This window comes from Mytilus galloprovincialis, chromosome 1 (assembly GCF_965363235.1).
Source record: "Mytilus galloprovincialis chromosome 1, xbMytGall1.hap1.1, whole genome shotgun sequence".
In the NCBI taxonomy this organism is placed as follows: domain Eukaryota; kingdom Metazoa; phylum Mollusca; class Bivalvia; order Mytilida; family Mytilidae; genus Mytilus; species Mytilus galloprovincialis.
The window spans coordinates 86,624,254-86,644,525 of NC_134838.1; the positions used below are offsets into that span (position 1 = coordinate 86,624,254).

General features: G+C 32.2%; 1 protein-coding gene across 3 annotated transcripts; it reads right to left on the minus strand.

The window, feature by feature from the left end:
* Nucleotides 1-1,017: 1,017 nt before the first annotated feature.
* LOC143043022 (protein zyg-11 homolog B-like) lies at nucleotides 1,018-20,258 on the minus strand. 3 transcript variants are annotated; one of them, XR_012968161.1, is made up of 15 exons: nucleotides 20,019-20,245; nucleotides 14,314-15,216; nucleotides 13,891-13,990; nucleotides 13,362-13,502; nucleotides 12,280-12,456; nucleotides 11,060-11,113; nucleotides 10,222-10,332; nucleotides 9,837-9,978; nucleotides 8,893-8,963; nucleotides 8,315-8,377; nucleotides 7,621-7,818; nucleotides 7,002-7,054; nucleotides 5,939-6,036; nucleotides 3,491-5,463; nucleotides 1,018-2,884 (listed from the first exon to the last, which is right to left on the minus strand). XR_012968161.1 is itself a non-coding variant. In XM_076215534.1 (14 exons), exons 2-14 carry the CDS (start codon nucleotides 15,165-15,167, stop codon nucleotides 5,294-5,296), a joined length of 2,232 nt encoding a protein of 743 aa, XP_076071649.1. In that variant the 5' UTR covers nucleotides 15,168-15,216; nucleotides 20,138-20,258; the 3' UTR covers nucleotides 2,891-5,293. The 3 variants fall into 3 exon arrangements, 2 of the variants coding, with proteins under 2 accessions (XP_076071649.1, XP_076071638.1); XM_076215534.1 differs by lacking the exon at nucleotides 1,018-2,884 and having other exon boundaries at nucleotides 2,891-5,463; nucleotides 20,138-20,258; XM_076215523.1 differs by lacking the exon at nucleotides 1,018-2,884 and having other exon boundaries at nucleotides 2,891-5,463.
* Nucleotides 20,259-20,272: the final 14 nt, after the last annotated feature.

Genomic DNA, 20,272 nt, shown 5'->3' on the forward strand with positions numbered 1-20,272 from the left:
ACCAAAACTTAACCTTGTTCACTGATCATTGAAATGAGGTCGAGGTCAAGTGAAAACTGTCTGACGGGCATGAGGACCTTGTAAGGTACACACATACCAAATATAGTTATCCTTTTACTTATAATAAGAGAGAAATTAACATTACAAAAACCTTAACTTATTGTTCAAGTAGTCACTGGACCATGAAAAGGAGGTCAAGGACATGGACATGTGACTGACAGAAACTTCGTAACATGGAGCATCTATATACAAAGTATGAAGCATCCAGGTCTTCCACCTTCTTAATTATAAAGCTTTTGAGAAATTAGCTAACGGAGCCGCTGCTGCCACCAGATCCTTTTCCCTATGCAGGCTCGACAAAAACTCTGACCAAGTACCAATTTAAATAGTGTCACTTTTAGTGTTCTTGAGTAATGTTACTTTATAATGTTATACACAAGTTGGGCCACTGAAAACATTCCTCAATTAAGTCTGTTCATCAGATACTGAAAGTATTAAGTCAACTATATTTGGTATATAAAATTATAGGTCATCGAACAATGTGTAATATTGTACGGCTGGATTCTTAAATACTACAAGCAGTGATAAGCAAAAGGTCAACAATATTTGAATTTTGGATTGATTTGGAAGTTTGGCAGGGTTCATCTTTCCATCCCCTCATTTACATTGGTCATAAATATTGACAACTTTATGTGATACTTGTAGGCAAAAGACTTCCTATAAATTCAAATATAAACATAAGTAAACATTTAAAACCCTGCAACTTATTTGTATGTCTGTTCCAAGTCGCTAGCCTGTAATCCATTGATTCTTATTGGTTACTGTCTGAAATGGTTATGGTAGTCTTGTAATGCCATGGCCTATTAAATCTAGAAGTGTAATAAAGATTTTGCTCATTGTTGAAGGCTGTTCAGTGCTCTATAGCACATCCTTCTTTGTTCTCTGGTGAATAGTTGTCTCATTCCATAATGTACTACCAAACAATATTGTATAGATCTGTGTGAAGTATTGAATGCATTATTGTTGAATCCATTTTATTCATGACTATAAGTTAACAACTTCAAAATATATATGACATAAAATTAACACATTTAACAATGGATGTTCATAAGTAACAAAATCACAAGAACATTTCTTGTAAATCACTGCTCTAAGTATTTCATGATATAAACTTTAACAAGATTAACATTCTTAATCCTAGCTGTTACATCATCTAACTTCTCCATACCATCAATGTTCATCTCCAAATTCTAAACTGCTATTTTTAATAAGGTTATTATCTATTACAAATCAATAAGTCCTTTTCACCACTTTTTGCAACTGTAAGATTACTCTGTATATCTTTTATTATTACAGTGACTTGACTGTTAGTGTTGCTATTCAAAATTTTGACCAAATTGCAATTTGTTTTATTAAACCAAATTGTTCAACTGGTCAAAATATTGAACAAATTGTTCAGCCAAAATGTGAAAGTGCAAGGTGATAAAATAAAACATACTTACAATCCTATAAGACTTTAACTCCACTTTAATGATGTTGTGACAAAATGAGTGAATCAGTTTGTATAGGTATATTATAGTCACTTCCATGGTGAAGGAACTGACATTATTTTGAATTGCTATAAAAATGTCCAAACTAAGCTTTCATATAGTTTTTCTTTCTAAAAGTATTCTATATTCATAAGAATCAGATATTATTTTAAATAAATCATCATATATTCAGTAAAATATGTGTGAAATAGCAGTGGCGGATCCAGAGGGGGGGTTCCGGGGGTCCGCACCCCCCCTTTATTTTGGCCGATCAATGCATTTGAATCGGGACATATGTTTGCACCCCCCCTGCACCCCCCCTTTGCCCTGGGCTAGCACCCCCCCTTTCGAAAATTCCTGCATCCGCCACTGAATAGCAATATGCTCTTGATAAGTTTCCATGGGGAGATAACCTAAAATATTATTCTTTTGAATAAAGACTTTTTGAAAGAAAAAATGATTATCTCCCCATGGACACTTCCTACAAACATATTGCAATTTTGTCACAACATCATTAAAGTGGAGTTAAAGTCTTATAGGATCGTAAGTATGTTTTATTTTATCACCTTGCACTTTCATGACTTGGCTGTGGTTTTCTACAGCAGTTAGTTCAAATTTCTGACCAGTTGAACAATTTGATTTTATAAAACAAATTGCAATTTGGTCAGAATTTTGAATAAGTTGCAATTGGTGGATAGCAACACTTACAGTCAAGTCACTGTAGAAGATATACTTTTTACCTTGATTTCATCAAGAACATGCAATTCAATTACAATCAATTTTACTGATAGAACAAATGGCTGAGACCAAAGTCCAGATAGACAACTTTGAATTGTATCTTTTAACTCTTGTGTAAATTGAATACAGCTTCTATTCATGTTTGTTTCAATTTTTTTGCTTATGTCTAATCAATCATACAAAAAAATGGGGTTATTTTGAAAATAGTTCAAATATTAGACATAAATTAAGTGTGACGAGTGACTCATGATATATATCAACTCAATGCTTTTCAATGATATTAAAATTTTACCAGGGACATCTGTCACTGCAAGACTGTCAACTCAACATTAACTTATAAATATTCATACTGATAAAAAAATGACACAAAATAAAAATTAATTTTCATGAAAACCCTTGGAAATCATTTTTTTCTTGTTCTATTTTGTGTTTTCAATTATTGCGAACCCTATCATAGTTTTCCACAGATTCACCTGCAAGTTACCTGTCCATTTAAACATTTGTAAGTTCTATTGTCCCATCTAACAAAAACAATAGCTATTGTTCTCTGTTTAGTTTATTCAATGGGACCTTTAAATTTCTTGCAAGAGAAATCTATCACTCACTGATTAATTTACCTGAAAAAAAAATTGAACTGTCAATGATGGAAATACATGAACAAATAAGTAATCATAAAACTGCATGTGATGTTGTATTCATTCAATCAATAACACATTTTCAAATTGTTTGATTTAAACACTGATTTAAAAATTAAAGTAGATTTTTGATCAAATTTCAACATTTTACCAATTAAAATTTGCCTTTTTTCAGTCTGTTCACAAATAAAAACTTGAAATGACAATGTTTAAATAAAAGTTTTCATAAATGTATTCTTTATAACTGAACAACCACAAAAAAAACATGCAAATTCTTTGACACATAAATGCATGCTGTAGTTAAAAAAAATCAGAAATAAACTTTTTATAATTAAATCAGTGCTTATATTGAACAGATTGAAAATATCTTATTGAAATTGAATAAATACTGTATCACATGCAGTTTATGTGAGTTTATGCATGTATTTCAATCAACAAAGAAGATATTTTTTTGGTCAGGCAAATTAATCAATGAGTGATAGATTTTTCCTAGAAGAAATTTAAATGTCCAAGTGAATAAACTACACAGAGAACAATAGCTATTGTATGGATTCAATGGGACAGGTAAACTTGCAAAAGTTTAAATACCTTGGTCAAGAGCAGACGACTCTGTGGTACACTTTCATTTGGTTCGCTATAAAGCATGCACTACAAAAAATAATAATCTAATTTAGGTAAAACACAAAAATAATTACTTTTACAATTTATCAAAATAACTTCCATCATTTAAATTAAATTTTCTCAATTTATAGAAAATTAAACACTGTCACAATGTTTCTTGTGATCCAAAAGTACAACAGCAAAATTATCTCATAAAAAACACATTGCTTATTTATTACAACAGGAATATATAATTTTTTCCTTACTGAAATGACAAAAATACCCATGATATAACATGGTTACGCTTTAATAACTTATTTTTAACAAAGTACGAAACCATTATTTTAAAAACCAAAAAACTGACATTTCTAAATACATGTCATAGTATTTTCCAATTAATTAAGGTTGAAGAATATTTAGGTAAAAGATGCATATTAGATAGTACTGTCAAGCATATACAGACAACTGAAGATGGTTCACCAACAACTCACTCAAATTTCATTTACAGAAGAATAAACTAAAATATCAATAAATAGATTATTGTTTGGGAATAATGATTGATACAGATGAAACAAGAATGTGTCCTCAGTATACGAATGCCCCACTCGCACTATCATTATCTATGTTCAGTGGACCGTGAAATTGGGGTAAAATCTCTAATTTGGCATTAAAATTAGAAAGATCATATCATAGGGAACATGTGTACCAAGTTTGAAGTTGATTGGACTTCAACTTCATCAAAAAATACCTCGATCAAAAACTGTAACATGAAGCGGGACAGACGCACGAACGAACAGACGGACGAACGGACGCACAGACCAGAAAACATAATGCCCCTCTACTATCGTAGGTGGGGCATAAAAATCCAGATGACCATGAGACTGGTATATAATTGGAGCATTTTTACATATATCAGCAAGCTAACATTATGTATATCATTCTAATGCACAAACTGGAATGAATAAAAACACCAAAAACCAATCGACAATGTAGTATCATGAATTAAAATGGGACAAGGGAATGAAACTTCAAAGATAAATGATAATTTTCATTGATGTTTCCGCATAATGAACAATAAAGATAGTTATAAACACAAATAGCATCCATTTCAAAATAATACCCTTTGGTTTACATACTATGAAATAAACATCATGATTGTTTGAGCATTTTTCTAAATTTTCATACGTAAACATGATTGACAATTTTTATAGTAAAATATTACCTATGATTTTTTTCAGTACTCATTTTTAAACTAAGCTTGCTGATGTAGATATATAAAACATAAAAAAAATCCAGAACTTAATTTCATCATAAACTCAAGACTTGATCAGGTCAATATGAGCACTTCATTTCTTAGCACTTAAATTGTAATAAATGACATTTTGTTAAGACTCAAATTGAGTAAGAAAATCCTGCTATCATTTTCAAAGAACAAAATTTGATATCATGCTTAATAATTTTAGTCAGTACCTAATTGTTTTTCTCTTAACTTAACTTTTTGGTCAAGACTTTAGTATAGAGAACACATTTCATACACTAATTCAAAGTAGACTGTAATTTCTTGTTATTTTCTTCAAAAATATCAAGGGAAACAAACATCATAACTTTAAATGAAACAAAATACATGTTGAAGATAGTATTTTTAAACATTTATTTACAATTTTTTTTTTATCTTCACAAAAAGTTTCTCCCCCTTCTGAGTAATTAGGAGAAAAATGAATGTAGAAGGTAAAACTTTCCAATAATTTAGGAAATTTCAAAGATAAAATTGAAGCTCTAAAAAGGACTATGTTATCTTTTCTTTTCTCTCTTCTTCTGAGCTTGAGCCTTGTTTTCCCTGCTAAGAATGAGTATATCTTTGGAAATCTGAACGACATGGTCATGTGACTCAGGATTGTCAATCATTTGTTTTAAAATATGGGCACCACCTTCCTCTTCTAGCATGGGACAATAACGGTTTCCTGAAAATAATTTACTTGGTATAATTATACTGTTAATTTGTACTTCTAATTCATAAAATATTGCAAGTATTGAACGAAGTACATGTACGGTACAACAAAACTTCAATAACATGTATAAATTATGGGATTCTTCTTTTAACATCATTTTTTTGTTGTTGATTCAATAATTGTAGAATTTTTTTAACTTTAAATTAAATCAAAAGATTTTTATATTTCCTTACCTCAAATTTATCAATGTATATAGATCCATTCATAAGAACTTTGCTTCTAGGAAACAATTTGAAAGTTAAGATATCATATCAATTAGTAAAACAATCCAAAGTAAATATCCAAGGAGTGATGAGACAACTAGATCTCTTGTATAACAGTATAACCATAAATATAAAAAGATTGAAATGAAACAATTTTTTTAATAAATAGAATCTAAAGATTAGCAGTTGTTTCTTCAGACAGCTGCTCATCCCATAAAGCTTACCATTTTTAGTGCATACATGTTGAATAGCCCACACAGCCCACAACTGTACAGTTGGTGCTGTTTTGCATCTCAGTAAAGGAAAGAAGGGTTTGAAAGACCTGAAAAGAATGACAAAAATATACTTTAAAGGTACAAATTTACATACAGACCAGCTTAAAACAAGAGAAATGTAAAGTTGAATTTCCTTAAAGCACAAGATTTCACTGACAGTCTTCTAAAATGAGAATTACAAAATGTACTACATGTACAATAGTATCTTTAAAGCGCTATCTCCTCTCATTACGGAGATTACCCTTTTTAAGTTTTGAAGAAGAATGATTAAATGATTTAATTTTTATCAAGTTAACAAGGTTTTGATCTATATCCTGGACATCAGCTGTTACTTTGACCTCTTTTGGGTCGAGTTCACTTCAGAGTTTGAAGAGTATCACGTAAACTGGAGTTGCTATTCGGAAAAACTCCAAGTAACTCTAAGGTAAGGCCCTGACTAAGCATTAAAAAAAGAGAAATCAGATTGGTTTGATGTCATTCAAGGGTTTCTCAAGTTTAACCCTGGCTCAGTGAGGGTTGGAACCGGGATAAGCAGGGTTAACTCGAGATGTTTGAGTAAACTCGGATTGTTGAAACCCGAGTTAGTAAAGTTGACTCTAGAGTTTCATGTGAACTCGGCCAAATAGACAGTGTTCTCTTTGCATGTAAATGAAATATACCAAGAAGCATTAAAGATGAAATTGTTTTTTTCCCCTTTCAGTCATCAGTGATGTTTTATCTTTTTTTTACAGTAGTTTTTATCTGAACAACAGGGTTTACACAATATTATTTATAAATCTGTATGTTTGATATTAGACAGACAGACAGACAGAGTGCAAACCTAATGTGGCAGTCGGTAGGGGACTAATAAAGATATTATTCTGCACAGTCTTGTTTTTCATGTTTTCATGGTTTGAGGTAAAAAAGTGTCAAATAAATAGAGACTGATAAAATTAAACAATTTGTTTCCCTTACTAGGTAAGTTTTTGAGCACCCCATACACTCAAGATTATTTAGTATCTGTTTATTTTACCTGTATGCAACCATTTCACCACTAGGTTGTTCCCATTTCAGTACAACTTCACCCTACAAATTAAGAGATATATATATACTGTTATGTTCTGACTGCGTAATTATGATATAATAAAGACTTTTGTTTCTATCATTTTATTTTCTTATATTAAGTATACAAATGGGTCAAGCCCTAAATTCACTAAAATTCAAAATCTATGGCATGGTATTCAAATGTTTTTAAAAATGGCAATGTAACTAACATTCAGCAGATTTTACTAATTACTAGAAAATTAGTTGGAGACTGTCAACATGAACTTTTTTTTGCTTTCAATAACATAAATGTTGCCTGGTCACCATGCATAATTAATATTTGTGGTTTTTAAATTTATAGAAATACAGTGTAACCTGAATAATCAGACACTGGCAAACCAGAAAAAAATGTCAGATTAAGCAGGATATCGGAATACTCAGGTTTTTTCTGAAAGCATAGGCATATTTTGGGACCAGGAAAATGTGTCAGTTAAAGCAGGATGTTGGAATACTCAGACTTTGGATTAGGCAGGTTACACTGTAGATTGATAAGATTTCCCTTAAAGTTATAGATTGAAAACAAAATTAAAAATGTTACAACTGCTTACTAATTCATTTAATAACTCCTCTCTTTCTGGAGTTCCTACAAGCCATGACTGAGGACCATCACTAGCTAGGTGTGCTATAATTCCTGCAGCAAAGTATCCAACATCTATCTGATCAGCATGCATTAACCTCCTTCCTAACATCATAAAGTCATCTCTCATTAACGCTTCTCGAAGATTCTTCACTTCAGCAATATTGTTCTGAAACAAAATTAAAATTTACATTCAAGATTACAATCATAAAGAATACATTAATGTATACGAACAAACTTATTTTGTCTCTATAATACTAAAATAGGTTGGATACTTTTTTTTAATTACATTTAACAATCCATGAAAAGAAGGTAATATAAATGTATTGCCATTAACACTAGATCTTCCTAAAACTTGAGCTAGTGACATAAAAATCAAAAATGTTTGTTCACTCATGGGGCATTATCAAAATTAGAAAAAGTGGAATTTACATTTCCAAAGATAACATCTGGAACAAAAATTTGCTTAATAAATGTTCATGAATAGCTGCTGTGACCTGAAACCTATTGACCCTAATATCAATAGAGGTATTTCCAATCTCATGTGGTAACTCAAATTTATGTTTACACCTTTACAATTTTAAATGTTATTATGTAGAAATCAATTAATCAATAAAGCGGAGGATATTATTACTGTCCCAAATTAGTTTTATGAGTATACCTACCAGCAGTCCAAGTATTTTTGTTTCCACTTGTGTTCTTGTGTCTGGTTCCATTTCACTGACAACCTGTAAAATAAAATTTAGTTTGTACATTACTGGTATACAGGTAAACATCCATTTAACAGATGATAGCCGATAAGTTCCTAATGTTGTTATTAATAAGATGTTGGATACTTTGCTGCAGGAATTGTAGCACACCTAGCTAGTGATGGTCCTCAGTCATGGCTTGTAGGAACTCCAGAAAGAGAGGAGTTATTAATCCTGTTGCTTTTTGCTGTATGTGACCTACTAAATTAAACTTATTACCATGTTTGTACTATGTGAGCAACATGACAGGTGCCACATGTGGAGCAGCATCTGCTTACCCTTCTGCAGGACCAGTTTTTGGTGGGGTTTGTGTTACTCAATCTTTTATTTTGTATGTTGTGTTTAGCTTGTCTGTTGGTCTTTATCTTTTTTTAGCCTTGATGTTGTCAGATTATTTTCGACTTATGAGTTTGAATGCCCCTTTAATATTTTATCCGTCTTTCTTTAACGGTTATTTGTAAGATACCAATCATCTATTCTATACTTCAACTGACCTGTAATGTTTCCATAAATAAATCCAAACCTCCCTCCTTCAGAAATACATGACATGTTGGTGGAGATTCATCTAAAACATGGACAAAATGATAAAATAAATTAAACCATAACTTTGAATCCTGTAAGACTTTTATTCCACATTATTAATATTATGAAAATCTTTTTTAAAGAATTTTTATACATATTTTCATTGTAATTGTTATTCAAAAAGCGATAGGTAATAATTTCTGAAATGTCAATTTTTTTTTTAATTATTACTTCTAAAAGGATGTTTTTCTATGAAAGCTACACAGCTTTCTTTAAATTGTTTTGACAATGGACTCGTGCCTAACCTAGAAACTCAAATTAATAACTCTGTGATATCATTACCCTGAAGTTTCTAAATTTCAGGTAATCTCTAAAATACTTGGTGAAATATATTTTAAGCAAAAAATACATTTTATTGAAGTTTTAAAGGGAGATAGATATGATTTTGGATTATCTCCCATGGAAACTTATTTACCACATATTGTATTTCAAACATTTATTTATGTGAATAACATATTTAAATTCAAACTGATGTTTGATTATTATGAATATAAATTATTTTACTACAAATCTATTTTTGAAATTTGTTTTACACATTTGAATGATACCCTCAACATTTTTCATTTAATAAATAACTTCTACATTTGTAATAACATCGCTATGATATCTTGTCATTGAGATTACAACAGAGACACACCCTTTCCAAAAGAGATTATAATTAGCCTATTACAAAATAAATTGATGGGGGCAAAACATGTCATTTGGTGTCAGACTGGGGCTCATTTTTAAAATATCAAAAATATATACATTTGTACAATGCTTAATTTAGGTCATATATGTCAATTTCAACATGTCAAGGTCATCATATTCGCAGCAAAACTTTTGCACTGAAGTTTATAAATTTGTAAATATTGACCTGTTAAGTTCCATAAAGCACTAAGTGTAAACTTCAGAGTTATATCTATCACTTTATTTTCTACTTTCTGTTTCACAAGTTCTAACATCTTTTTCATGTATCTTGCCTTGGCTCCAAGCATTGATGTTTGTTCTGTTGAAATCTGAAACAAAATTCACCTATTAACAATTTATACAATACACATTAGACATATCTCTTAGGTTTACTTTCCTATCTGTGTTGGTTATGCTTTGATCAGTTCTATGTGTGATAGAACTCTAACACTTCTTTAGTTGGCTTATTTAAAATACTGTTGAAGCAATTTTTTCAAATGTCAAGTAATAAAATGAAAGTGAAATTAAATTTCTACATATTAAAAATAATTTTAAAACTGGTAATAACTCACCTTAGCTGCTAGTATTGAGCATATAGCAACAGACATTCTATTCATAGATGTTTCATCAAACTGACACAGACACTCCATTACAAGTCTGGCACATCTATATCTATCAAATGTCTACAAAATATATATCTGTGATATCAATATTGTTAAATCAAACTGACACAGACACTCCATTACAAGCCTGGCACATCTATATCTATCAAATGTCTACAAAAATATATATATCTGTGTGAATCAATATTTTAAATACTAAATACATTTTTACATTTTGTACGTCGATAGACTATAAAAAGTTTGTGTATATCATAATTACCAATTGTATGTTTGTGTACACTATCAAACATGCTCATTGTAAAGGATGTATATCAAGCTGTGATTTTTCATATATTTGTATTTTGATCTTTATGCGGTCTCATTCAAAATCTGACCACTAGTACTTATTTTATGTAGATATCTCCACTGATTTATTTCAACATAGAAACAGAAATACTGTAAATTATGTCTATATGGCTACAATTTTGGTTTAAGTGCATAAACAAATGTGAGAAAATATCAAAATAAATACTTTCTGTCACTTTTTCCAATTATTTTTATCCAGGTCTATATTTGTGAAGAAAGTCAACTTTTTTGTTACATAAAAGACAAACCACTGACCTACATGTAAACACTATCAATCACAATTTAATCTAAAAAGAGCAAGATTTTATGACCGTACAAATAGAAATTGAACAATTCATATCTAGACCACTAGTCCAATGGTGATTTTCCTGTAAATAAATCTTATTGGTCAACCACTGCTGATTTTCAGGTATATAAATCTGATTGGTCACCGTTTACTTACCACATCCTGTAGTATTCTGTCGCTGCACAATGTCAACAAAGCATTCTTCTGTAACTACAAACAATATCAAAAGTATAACACAGGTTCTTATTTTTATTAACGGTTAATCTAGATCTGATGTTTTCAAACTAATATATAATCAAAAAACAATTAATTTTACAATTTTTGTTAGTTATCTGTAGGAATCAAAACCACCGTCTGTGAAATGTTATTCCCCAAGTGTTTTATCAATTTTGCATGCAGTGAGTGAAATAAACTTCAGTTTATTTATGATGAAAAATATAGATTCCTACACTGCAACAAGTGTATTACGATATTTCTCCACTCGAGACAGTTAAATTTAATTATTTAAAGCGCGAGGCTTGCCGAGCTCTTTAAATAAGAAAATTTAACTGTCGAGAGTGGAGAAATATCGTAGTACACGAGTTATTGTGTCGGAATCTGTTTCTCTAATGCTTTTTATCCTTCTTTTTCAAAGTTTTCAGAAACTTGTGTTCTTTATATGCGACTTCATCAGGCATTGTCGCCTTTTTTCATGACGTCACAATAGGAAAATTCAGAAGAAAACAAAACATTTAGACGTCATAATCAAATTTCTACTAATCATTTGCCGAGAACAGATTTTTCACTAGTGAGGAGAAATATTTTTCTCACACCGATCGAGAAATGTGAAAATAGCACAAAAATTAGAGAATGATATTTCTCTAATTTTTTTACTATTTTCACATTTCCTGAACGGTGTGAGAAAAATATTTCTCCTCACTAGTGAAAAATCTGTTCTCGGCAAATGATTAGTCGAAATTTGATTATTTGCAACTTGTGTATTACGATATTTCTCCACTCTCAACAGTTAAATTTTAATTATTTAAAAAGCTCGGCAAGCCTAGCGCTTAAAATATTAAAATTTAACTGTCTCGAGTGGAGCAATATCATAGTACACTTGTTGCAGTTGTGGAATCTATATTTCCCACAGTCTTTTTGGTAAAATTTAGAAAATTATATAAAACCTTGACAGCAGGAGGGTCTGTTTATGCTAATGGTAACACAAAGTTCTTAATGCTTCAGACTTCAGGTTGGAGAGAGATTTATAGAAGCTATCACATTTCTTCTTTATTCTTTTTCTTCGTATGTTTTTTTTACCATTCTTGACTCTTGCTGATGTGTCCAATGTTTTATGTTATCTTTGTTGTATGTGTAGTTAAAAGAAGTACAAAAAATACCTGTTGATGATTGGGAAAGTTTTCCATGGCTGACAGTGTAGAATTGACCACATGTTTCAGACAAGCTGGATGGACTTTCATTCCAACATCTCCTTTAGACAAGTTATATAAACATGCTGTGGCTGCCATTTGTACACCTAATTGTTTAGGATGTCCATTCATTGCTGGTAATACAAGCTGTGAAAAAAAAACACAGTTTACAAAGGTAGTTCAGATTGTTATTACTCTAGTTGTGAACTTTCACATTCACTGCTGGTGAAGGTAGGTGTTTCTGACTCTCTAAAATATCTCCCTGTATATATCACATAAGTAATATTTGACAGTTTATCACTTCAGATCCGGAGCATCTCCATATTTCACATAAAATATTTAAATTGAGTAAGACTAATAACTATAAGTCCCTTTGATTGTACAAAAGTGTGTGAACTGTTTCATGTGTATAATAGTAGTTTGTTATGTATGTGATCTGTTTCATGTGTATAATAGTAGTTTGTTATGTATGTGATCTGTTTCATGTGTATAATAGTAGTTTGTTATGTATGTGATCTGTTTCATGTGTATAATAGTAGTTTGTTATGTATGTGATCTGTTTCATGTGTATAATAGTAGTTTGTTATGTATGTGATCTGTTTCATGTGTATAATAGTAGTTTGTTATGTATGTGATCTGTTTCATGTGTATAATAGTAGTTTGTTATGTATGTGATCTGTTTCATGTGTATAATAGTAGTTTGTTATGTATGTGATCTGTTTACCTGTTCACAGGGAGATGTACACTGTAGTTTATCATGTATGTCATCAATTCAAATGTAAATGAGTTTTACACTGATAAAACCTACAACTTCTCTTTTAGACAACAACTTAAGTGGCCTTTCACATACAGGGATCATGACATTCTTCAAACATCACTCATAATGGTCTGCAGCAAGGCTTTCTATATTCGCTCTTTTGTCAGGTTGATGTCTCTTTGACATATTCCCAATTTACGTTCTCAATTTTAAACTAACTACACATAACAAAACCCACGAAGAAAAGAGCACCCCATATTTGTCACATGTGAATTGCCATACTCTGGACACTTACCCTAATTATATCTTCTCTAGGTTCTACCATGACCTGGGTCAGTCTGAACAGTGTATATAGAGACTTCTGAACATAAACTGCTCTTAACACATATCTCTTTAGAGCTTCTAGTATCTGCTTCTCGTTGGCTTCACCGGTCACCTTAACAAACATATATGACATTATAACATGTTCAAACCAAATCCGGAATAAACAAGAAACCGAACTTTCCTAAATCTTGTACCAAGACGTACATGCATAAATCGATATTAATATATTACAATTTACACCCTGATATACCTGACCCTAATTGACAAATAGAAATGAAAATAAATGAAAGGTGGTGTTGATATATATGTTTACATTAGAAAGTAACTACGAATAAAATAAAGTAATTATAGAAATCCATAATTTTTTTATCAAAATAAATGTAGGGATGAAATTTGATGATTGTTAACCTCGATCAATCATTTTAAATCTGTTATTAAATTATCAAAAATAATTCAAATGAGAACAATCACATATTAGTATATGAAAACAATAAACTTACAACAATATCTGTGTTTATTTCATCTGCTAGCATTTCATATTCACAGTAAGGTGTTAAAGCTGCACCTACAAATCTCATAGTGTGTGTTGTCATAAAATCCCTAAAATAAATATAAACACAGTATAATTACAATCATTTCTCTTTAAAAAACAAATTTTCATTTTTAAAGTTTAAAATTAAATATCACAAATCCAGATGTATTGTCTGTATGAAAATGTTATCATGATTATTAGAGCAAATCAATCTAAAATAAATTAGAAACGCATCATATTCTTTTCTTTATGTCAGTCATGTCAGTATAAGACATGTAAAACAGTTGTTACATGTAACTGGGCAAGTGCAAAACGTTTAAATGGCAGGCCTGATGAAATGTTGTTGGTTAGGATAAATAAATTTCATGGAGTCTGTTTAGCATAATATTACCTGATCATTGTTTCATTGGCCCCTTCCTTTCCTGAAATATCTAAAGATGTCAGACATGGTAAACAAGATGGCACAGCTAATAATGCTTTAATTTTAAATCTTCCATTTTGTAAATTTAGAAGCGGCTGCACTGATGGATCTTCTGAAATATCTAAGTGAACTAGATGCTTCATCTCAAAGAGGATGGGAATAACTTCCTCCTCATTTAGTGGACGTATATTGTAGATGGAAAGTGATTTCAACCTGTCTTTGCACTTTTTAACCGATGATATATCTGTGACACGTGTATTTGAGATGTCCAAATGTTCTAGGCATGGAAGATCTGTTGCAATGATCTCCAGGCCATGATTATTGAATTCTGTGTGACTAACATTCAGACTTTGCAAGTTTTGAAGCTTTGTCAATGAAATCACTACTATGAAGTTAGTACTATTCATAAATGTGCTATGTGTGACATTCAGTGATTTAAGATGTGAAAGTGTCCATTCTCCAAGACAACCAATAACATCATTCACTGTTACTGTTCGCAGACCTTTAATCTCAAGATCTGAAATTCTGTGTGCACGAAGGGTTCTCAATCCTCTTGTAGTTAGCTGTGAATTCTGAATAGATACTCTTTTTAAGCTTGTAGTATTAGGATTAAACAGACTTAATGTATCATCAGTCAACTTTCCTTTGTCACATAACTTTGTCAAAAGCTGTTCTGACAAATCTCCATGGAAATACACATCAGGGTCTTTAAATGTCATTTTGGGAAGTGGGGAATCCACTGGATTGACATCACACAATGCCTCTAGATTCTCACATATAAAGTCTACACAGCAGCCCTGCAGGCTGACTGGAGTATCGTACATTTTGCTACTGTTCTTACGAAATCCAAGACATATCCTTATGTCCTTAGTCCTAAAAAAAATACAATTTATATTTTAAATTTATGAATAACATGTACAGTTATAAATATAAATCAAAGCGCTGTAAGCGCTGAAGGCAGTTAACCAAAAACCAAGGCAAACTGTGGCAATGTTGCCTCAACATTAAACATTCATATATAGTACATTCATGTTTATCTAATGATTTATTTATTAAGGCAAATAATTTTCATGTTATCAAGGTTTCAAAAGCAATGCATATATCAATGTATATTTTTTTATGGTGAGTCTGCAGTGGTACAAGTTCCCAATGATTGCAGTTGTTCTACTTGGTAGTTAACCTTGGTTTTATTTGACTGCTAGAAGTTCAATTTGACTTAGTATGAACATGTAATAGTATGAATGGACTGGTTTTCCCTGGAAAGAAAACTGAGTTTGTGTTCTTTAGTACAAAAGTTATGAGACACGAATCAGACAAATGTTCACTACAACAGGGATCAAAGGTGAGGTCTGACTGACCTGCCCATAGTAAATGTAAATGATTTGTTATTTTGTCCCATACATATGAATATATATAATTTAGGGGTGGGGATCTCAACGGTTTTCAAGTTCTCAAAGTAGGCAGAGGATTTAGGGGGGGCAGGGGGCCCATCCCACCCCCCCCCCTTTTTTGGGAAAAAAATTGGTTGCTTATATAGGGAACCACTGGAACGGGCCCCACTTAGGTCGGTCAGTGGGTCCCACTTATGAAAATTTCTGGATCCGCCACTGGGGGTAGGGTGACCCTAGGGACTTCCCCTACATTTCATTTTATTTGTTATATTGTCCCATACATGAATATATACACTGTATGGTTTAGGGGTTGGGATCTCAGACAGGAGGGGTAGGGTGACCCCAGGGACTCCCCTATATTTCATTTAATTAGTTATATTGGCCCATACATGAATATATATTGTTTTGGTGTGGGGATCTCGACCGTTTCCAAGTTCTCAAACAGGAGGGTTGGGGTGACCACAGGGACTTCCCCTATAGTTCATTTGATTTGTTATATTGTCCCATACATGAGTATATATGGTTTAGGGGTAAGGATCTTGACCATTTCCAATTTCTCAAACAGGAGGGTGAACAGTGACCTCAGGGACTTCCCCTATCTTTCATTTGAATTGTTATATTGTCCCGTACATGAATATATATGGTTAAGGGGTGGCGATCTCAACGGGTTTCAAATTCTCAAACAGGAGGGGGTGGGATGACCCAAGGGACTCCCCCTATATTTTATCTGATTTGTTATATTGTCCCATACATGAATATATATGGTTTAGGAGTGGGGATCTCGACCATTTTTAAATTCTAAAAACAGGAGGGGTGGGGTGACCCCCAGCGACTCTTCCTATATTTCATTTGATTTTTCATATTGTCACAAACATGAATATATATGGTTAAGGGGTGTGGATCTCGACCGTTTTCAAGTTCTCAAACAGGAGGGGGTGGGGTAACTCCAGGGACTCCCCCTATATTTCATTTTTTATTTATTATATTGTCCTATACTTGAATATATGCAGGGGTTGATTCAGACGGGGGGAGGGTTGTGGGCTTGCACACCCCTTAAATTTGCAAAGCATGGGTTGTTCTTAGCTTAATAAAGAATATTCCGATAATTTTACCTCAAATTTTTTTAGCCTCGCTCTGCTCGGCAAAAATTTAAGTTTGCGCCCCTCCTAACCTACAATCCTGGATCTGCCCCTCATATGGTTTAGGGGTGGGGAGCTCAACCGTTTCCAAGTTATCAAACAGGAGGGGGTAGAGTGGCCCAAAGAATGCCACCTATATATCATATGATTTACTTACATTAAGGTATATATAATATAGTTGCATAATTTGTGAAAATTAAGAAAGAAACTTTCAGCTACTTTAATTGACCCTTCAAAATTGAGAAAAACAAATAACCCTTCGAAATTGCAGTAATATGTTTACACTTTAAAAGCATCTCACATGCATTATCATCATTTATCATTTATAAAGAAAATTTCGACTGTGACCATGAACATGTATATTGTTAGATATACTGTTCCCAGCTGTCACTGTGTATTGGATTTTTAAATTAAAAAGGAGTAAGTTCGGTAAGTGCCATATTTGGCCCCAATTATAAAGTTCATGGTTACAAGACAATAATTGTTTTAAGTTGCCTTAAAGACATGTGAAAAAGTTAAACAGAGCTGTTTTTGTCAAAGTTTAATTCTAACAGAACGATTTTTACATTCCAAAACGGTCAAGATAAGGGATTTTGGTGAAATTTGACAAAATCAGCGGGATTTCAACCAAATAAAGGACCAGGAAACATAGAGCGCAGGCGTCGACAAGCTTAATATTCAAAAAAGACATGTTAAATGTCTTCACAAACATTATTTTAAAAGATCTTTGTTGTCGACGTATGCGCTCTATGTTTCCTGTCAAATAATCTTTGGAAATTTCCCCATTTTCATTGATTTTTTCGTGAAAAATCAATATGAGTACAACTTGTGACGTCATAATGAAACACAGAAACGTAAAATTTTAAACAAAATGGCTTATATCCTATCTAGTCAATGTATTAGCTATAATTTATCGTGATATTGGTCAATAAATCCGAGTTTGAAATTTACACTAAAAAAGTGGGCCATTTTAGGACCTTATCGAACATACTCCTTTGTCAAAAAGTAATTTTGAGTTTCTGAATAAAATATTTTTCTGATTTTTCTTTCTTTTACATATATCTTTTGGTTTACAATTCTAGTGTTTATATTCATTAATTTACCATGCATAGATGTGTTGTTTCACCTGCTTGGATTTATTTTGTAAATGATCGCCAAACCCGGAATTACCCTTATCCGCTTCCGGAATCGGATCCGATATTATAAAATTTGGTCTTCACGGCCGCCATTGTTATGTGTTTACAATGTTGTTTGTGTCAATCAGATACGATTTTACTTGAATTTATACAATATTTGTCGGCGATTTTCTGTATAAAGCTAGCGGTTGAACAAAATGAACATCGCTGTCATGACTAATAATGATAAAAATAAGTTTTTAGCTCGTTTAATTGGAGACTTTGGTGAACATGGTGAAAAGGTTTGCAAAGTAATTTCTTATTTTCTTTCAAGTGGAAGGTGACTACGTCGGGCGTAGCTAGAAACCAACTATCCTATTCGAAATTCCGCTTGCAAAAGTGGAAGGTCGCAGACCTCGGACCACCGCTAATTTGCACACTTGCCTCCAAATTGAAAAGCTACGAAAATTTCTTTTTCTAGACTAATTTGAAATTGCCGCCAACAGCATGAACAGTTGAACTTATTATATAATAGACTACTGACGTAGTTGTACTACGTATTGATGACAAACAATATTCCTACGACTTTTGTCATTTGGGAAATCTAAACTACTTGTCTTAAGAGATTTTCGGCGATTAAATATTTCATACAATTGTTCTTTGACATCTTAGCTAAAAGCACAAGTCAAAATGAACTACACAAGGATTCTTAATAAGCACTACTTCCTATATGTAACTTTAAAACTTTTGGATAAATCGACGATCATTTTAGGTTTTTCTGGTCATATTTTTTGTAATCCAGAATAAAAAGTATTAAAAAAGTGTTCAATTAGTTATATATAACATATATAGCGAGCTAGATAATAACAATGGCAAGTATTTCAGTATTTATTGGGTAGAACACAAATCTAGGGTGCTCGCATAATGCAGCTTAACTGCATAAAAATGAAGCAAAATCATTCCAATATAAATAACAAGAGAGTGTGAAGTTGAACACAGTATTCATGGTATTGTGCTTGATTAAGTTAAGTACAAAATGTACAGTACACAATAATCATATACATTTGTCTCTCATTATCTTGAAGTCAGCCAGACCAGTGAAATATTTTCAGATACCTGTAGTTCGACTTCAGGTTCATGTGGACCCAATGGCTAAAATGGCCGTATTTTCACCTCAAAATTTACTCTGAGTACAGACAAACCTGCGCATCTGTAAAAAATTTCAGGCATAGCATGCCCTAGATAAATGTATTTTAAGTATGTTTTATGTTTTAGAAAAATAAAAACTTACCCGGATTTTGCCGTGCACTTTTTTTCATTCCTCCAGAAGGTGCCAAAATAAACTAAGTTGGGAAGAACTTCCCCACAGGTAAAAATTAAAGTGAGCATTTCTAATTGACATGGACATTAGATGGACAATAGATACCCGACAATAATTGATTATTTAAACTGTGTACCTGAGTGGACCATATCAAGGTAAACTCAACTGTTTGTTAATTTTATCATCTTCTGCAGAGACGAAAAAAAGTGTACGGCAAAATCCAGTTAAGTTATGAATTTTCTAAATCATACAATGCATTTGAATTCTATTTATCTAGAGCATGCTATGCCTTAAAACTTTTCCAGATGCACAGGTTTGCCTGTACTCAGAGAAAATTTTGAGGTGAAAATACGGCCATTTTAGCCATAGGGTCCACATGAACCTCAAACAAAAACAAGAAGTTTGACAGACCAACATGACCAACGGACACAATTCTTGCATAACTTGGTAATGTTAAAACAATGGGTAGGCGAACGATTTTCTGGTCTCATATCCACATATCTTTATGAGAGGCTGAGTTAGGGGAGGGCCCAGTATAAACAGAATATGGATGTCACCTTTCCCATGGATAGAAACAAGTGCCTGTGCTACAACTCATGTTTTTCAATAAAATGCAATATATGTACTTGGTAGCAGTTGTTAGTTTCAATAAGACTTTTTGTTCTGTTTTCAATTTCATGTGACGTAACTGAAAGTTAATTTATTTTACATGTAAGTTTGTAACTCTTGCTTGCAACACTGCCAAACAGCCTGTTGCTCTTCTTATGACAGGTCGTCCTGCGCACAATTTTTCAGAGTAAATATCTACGTTCTATAACAGACAACAACCTTATTATTAAACTTGAAAATGTTCAAAAATATGATGTTCTAATGAAAATTAGATCGATCTGACAAGGAATTTGATAATCCATGCACAAAAAGTTGTCTTCCTGCCAAAACCGGATATTTTTCAGGGGAGGTAAT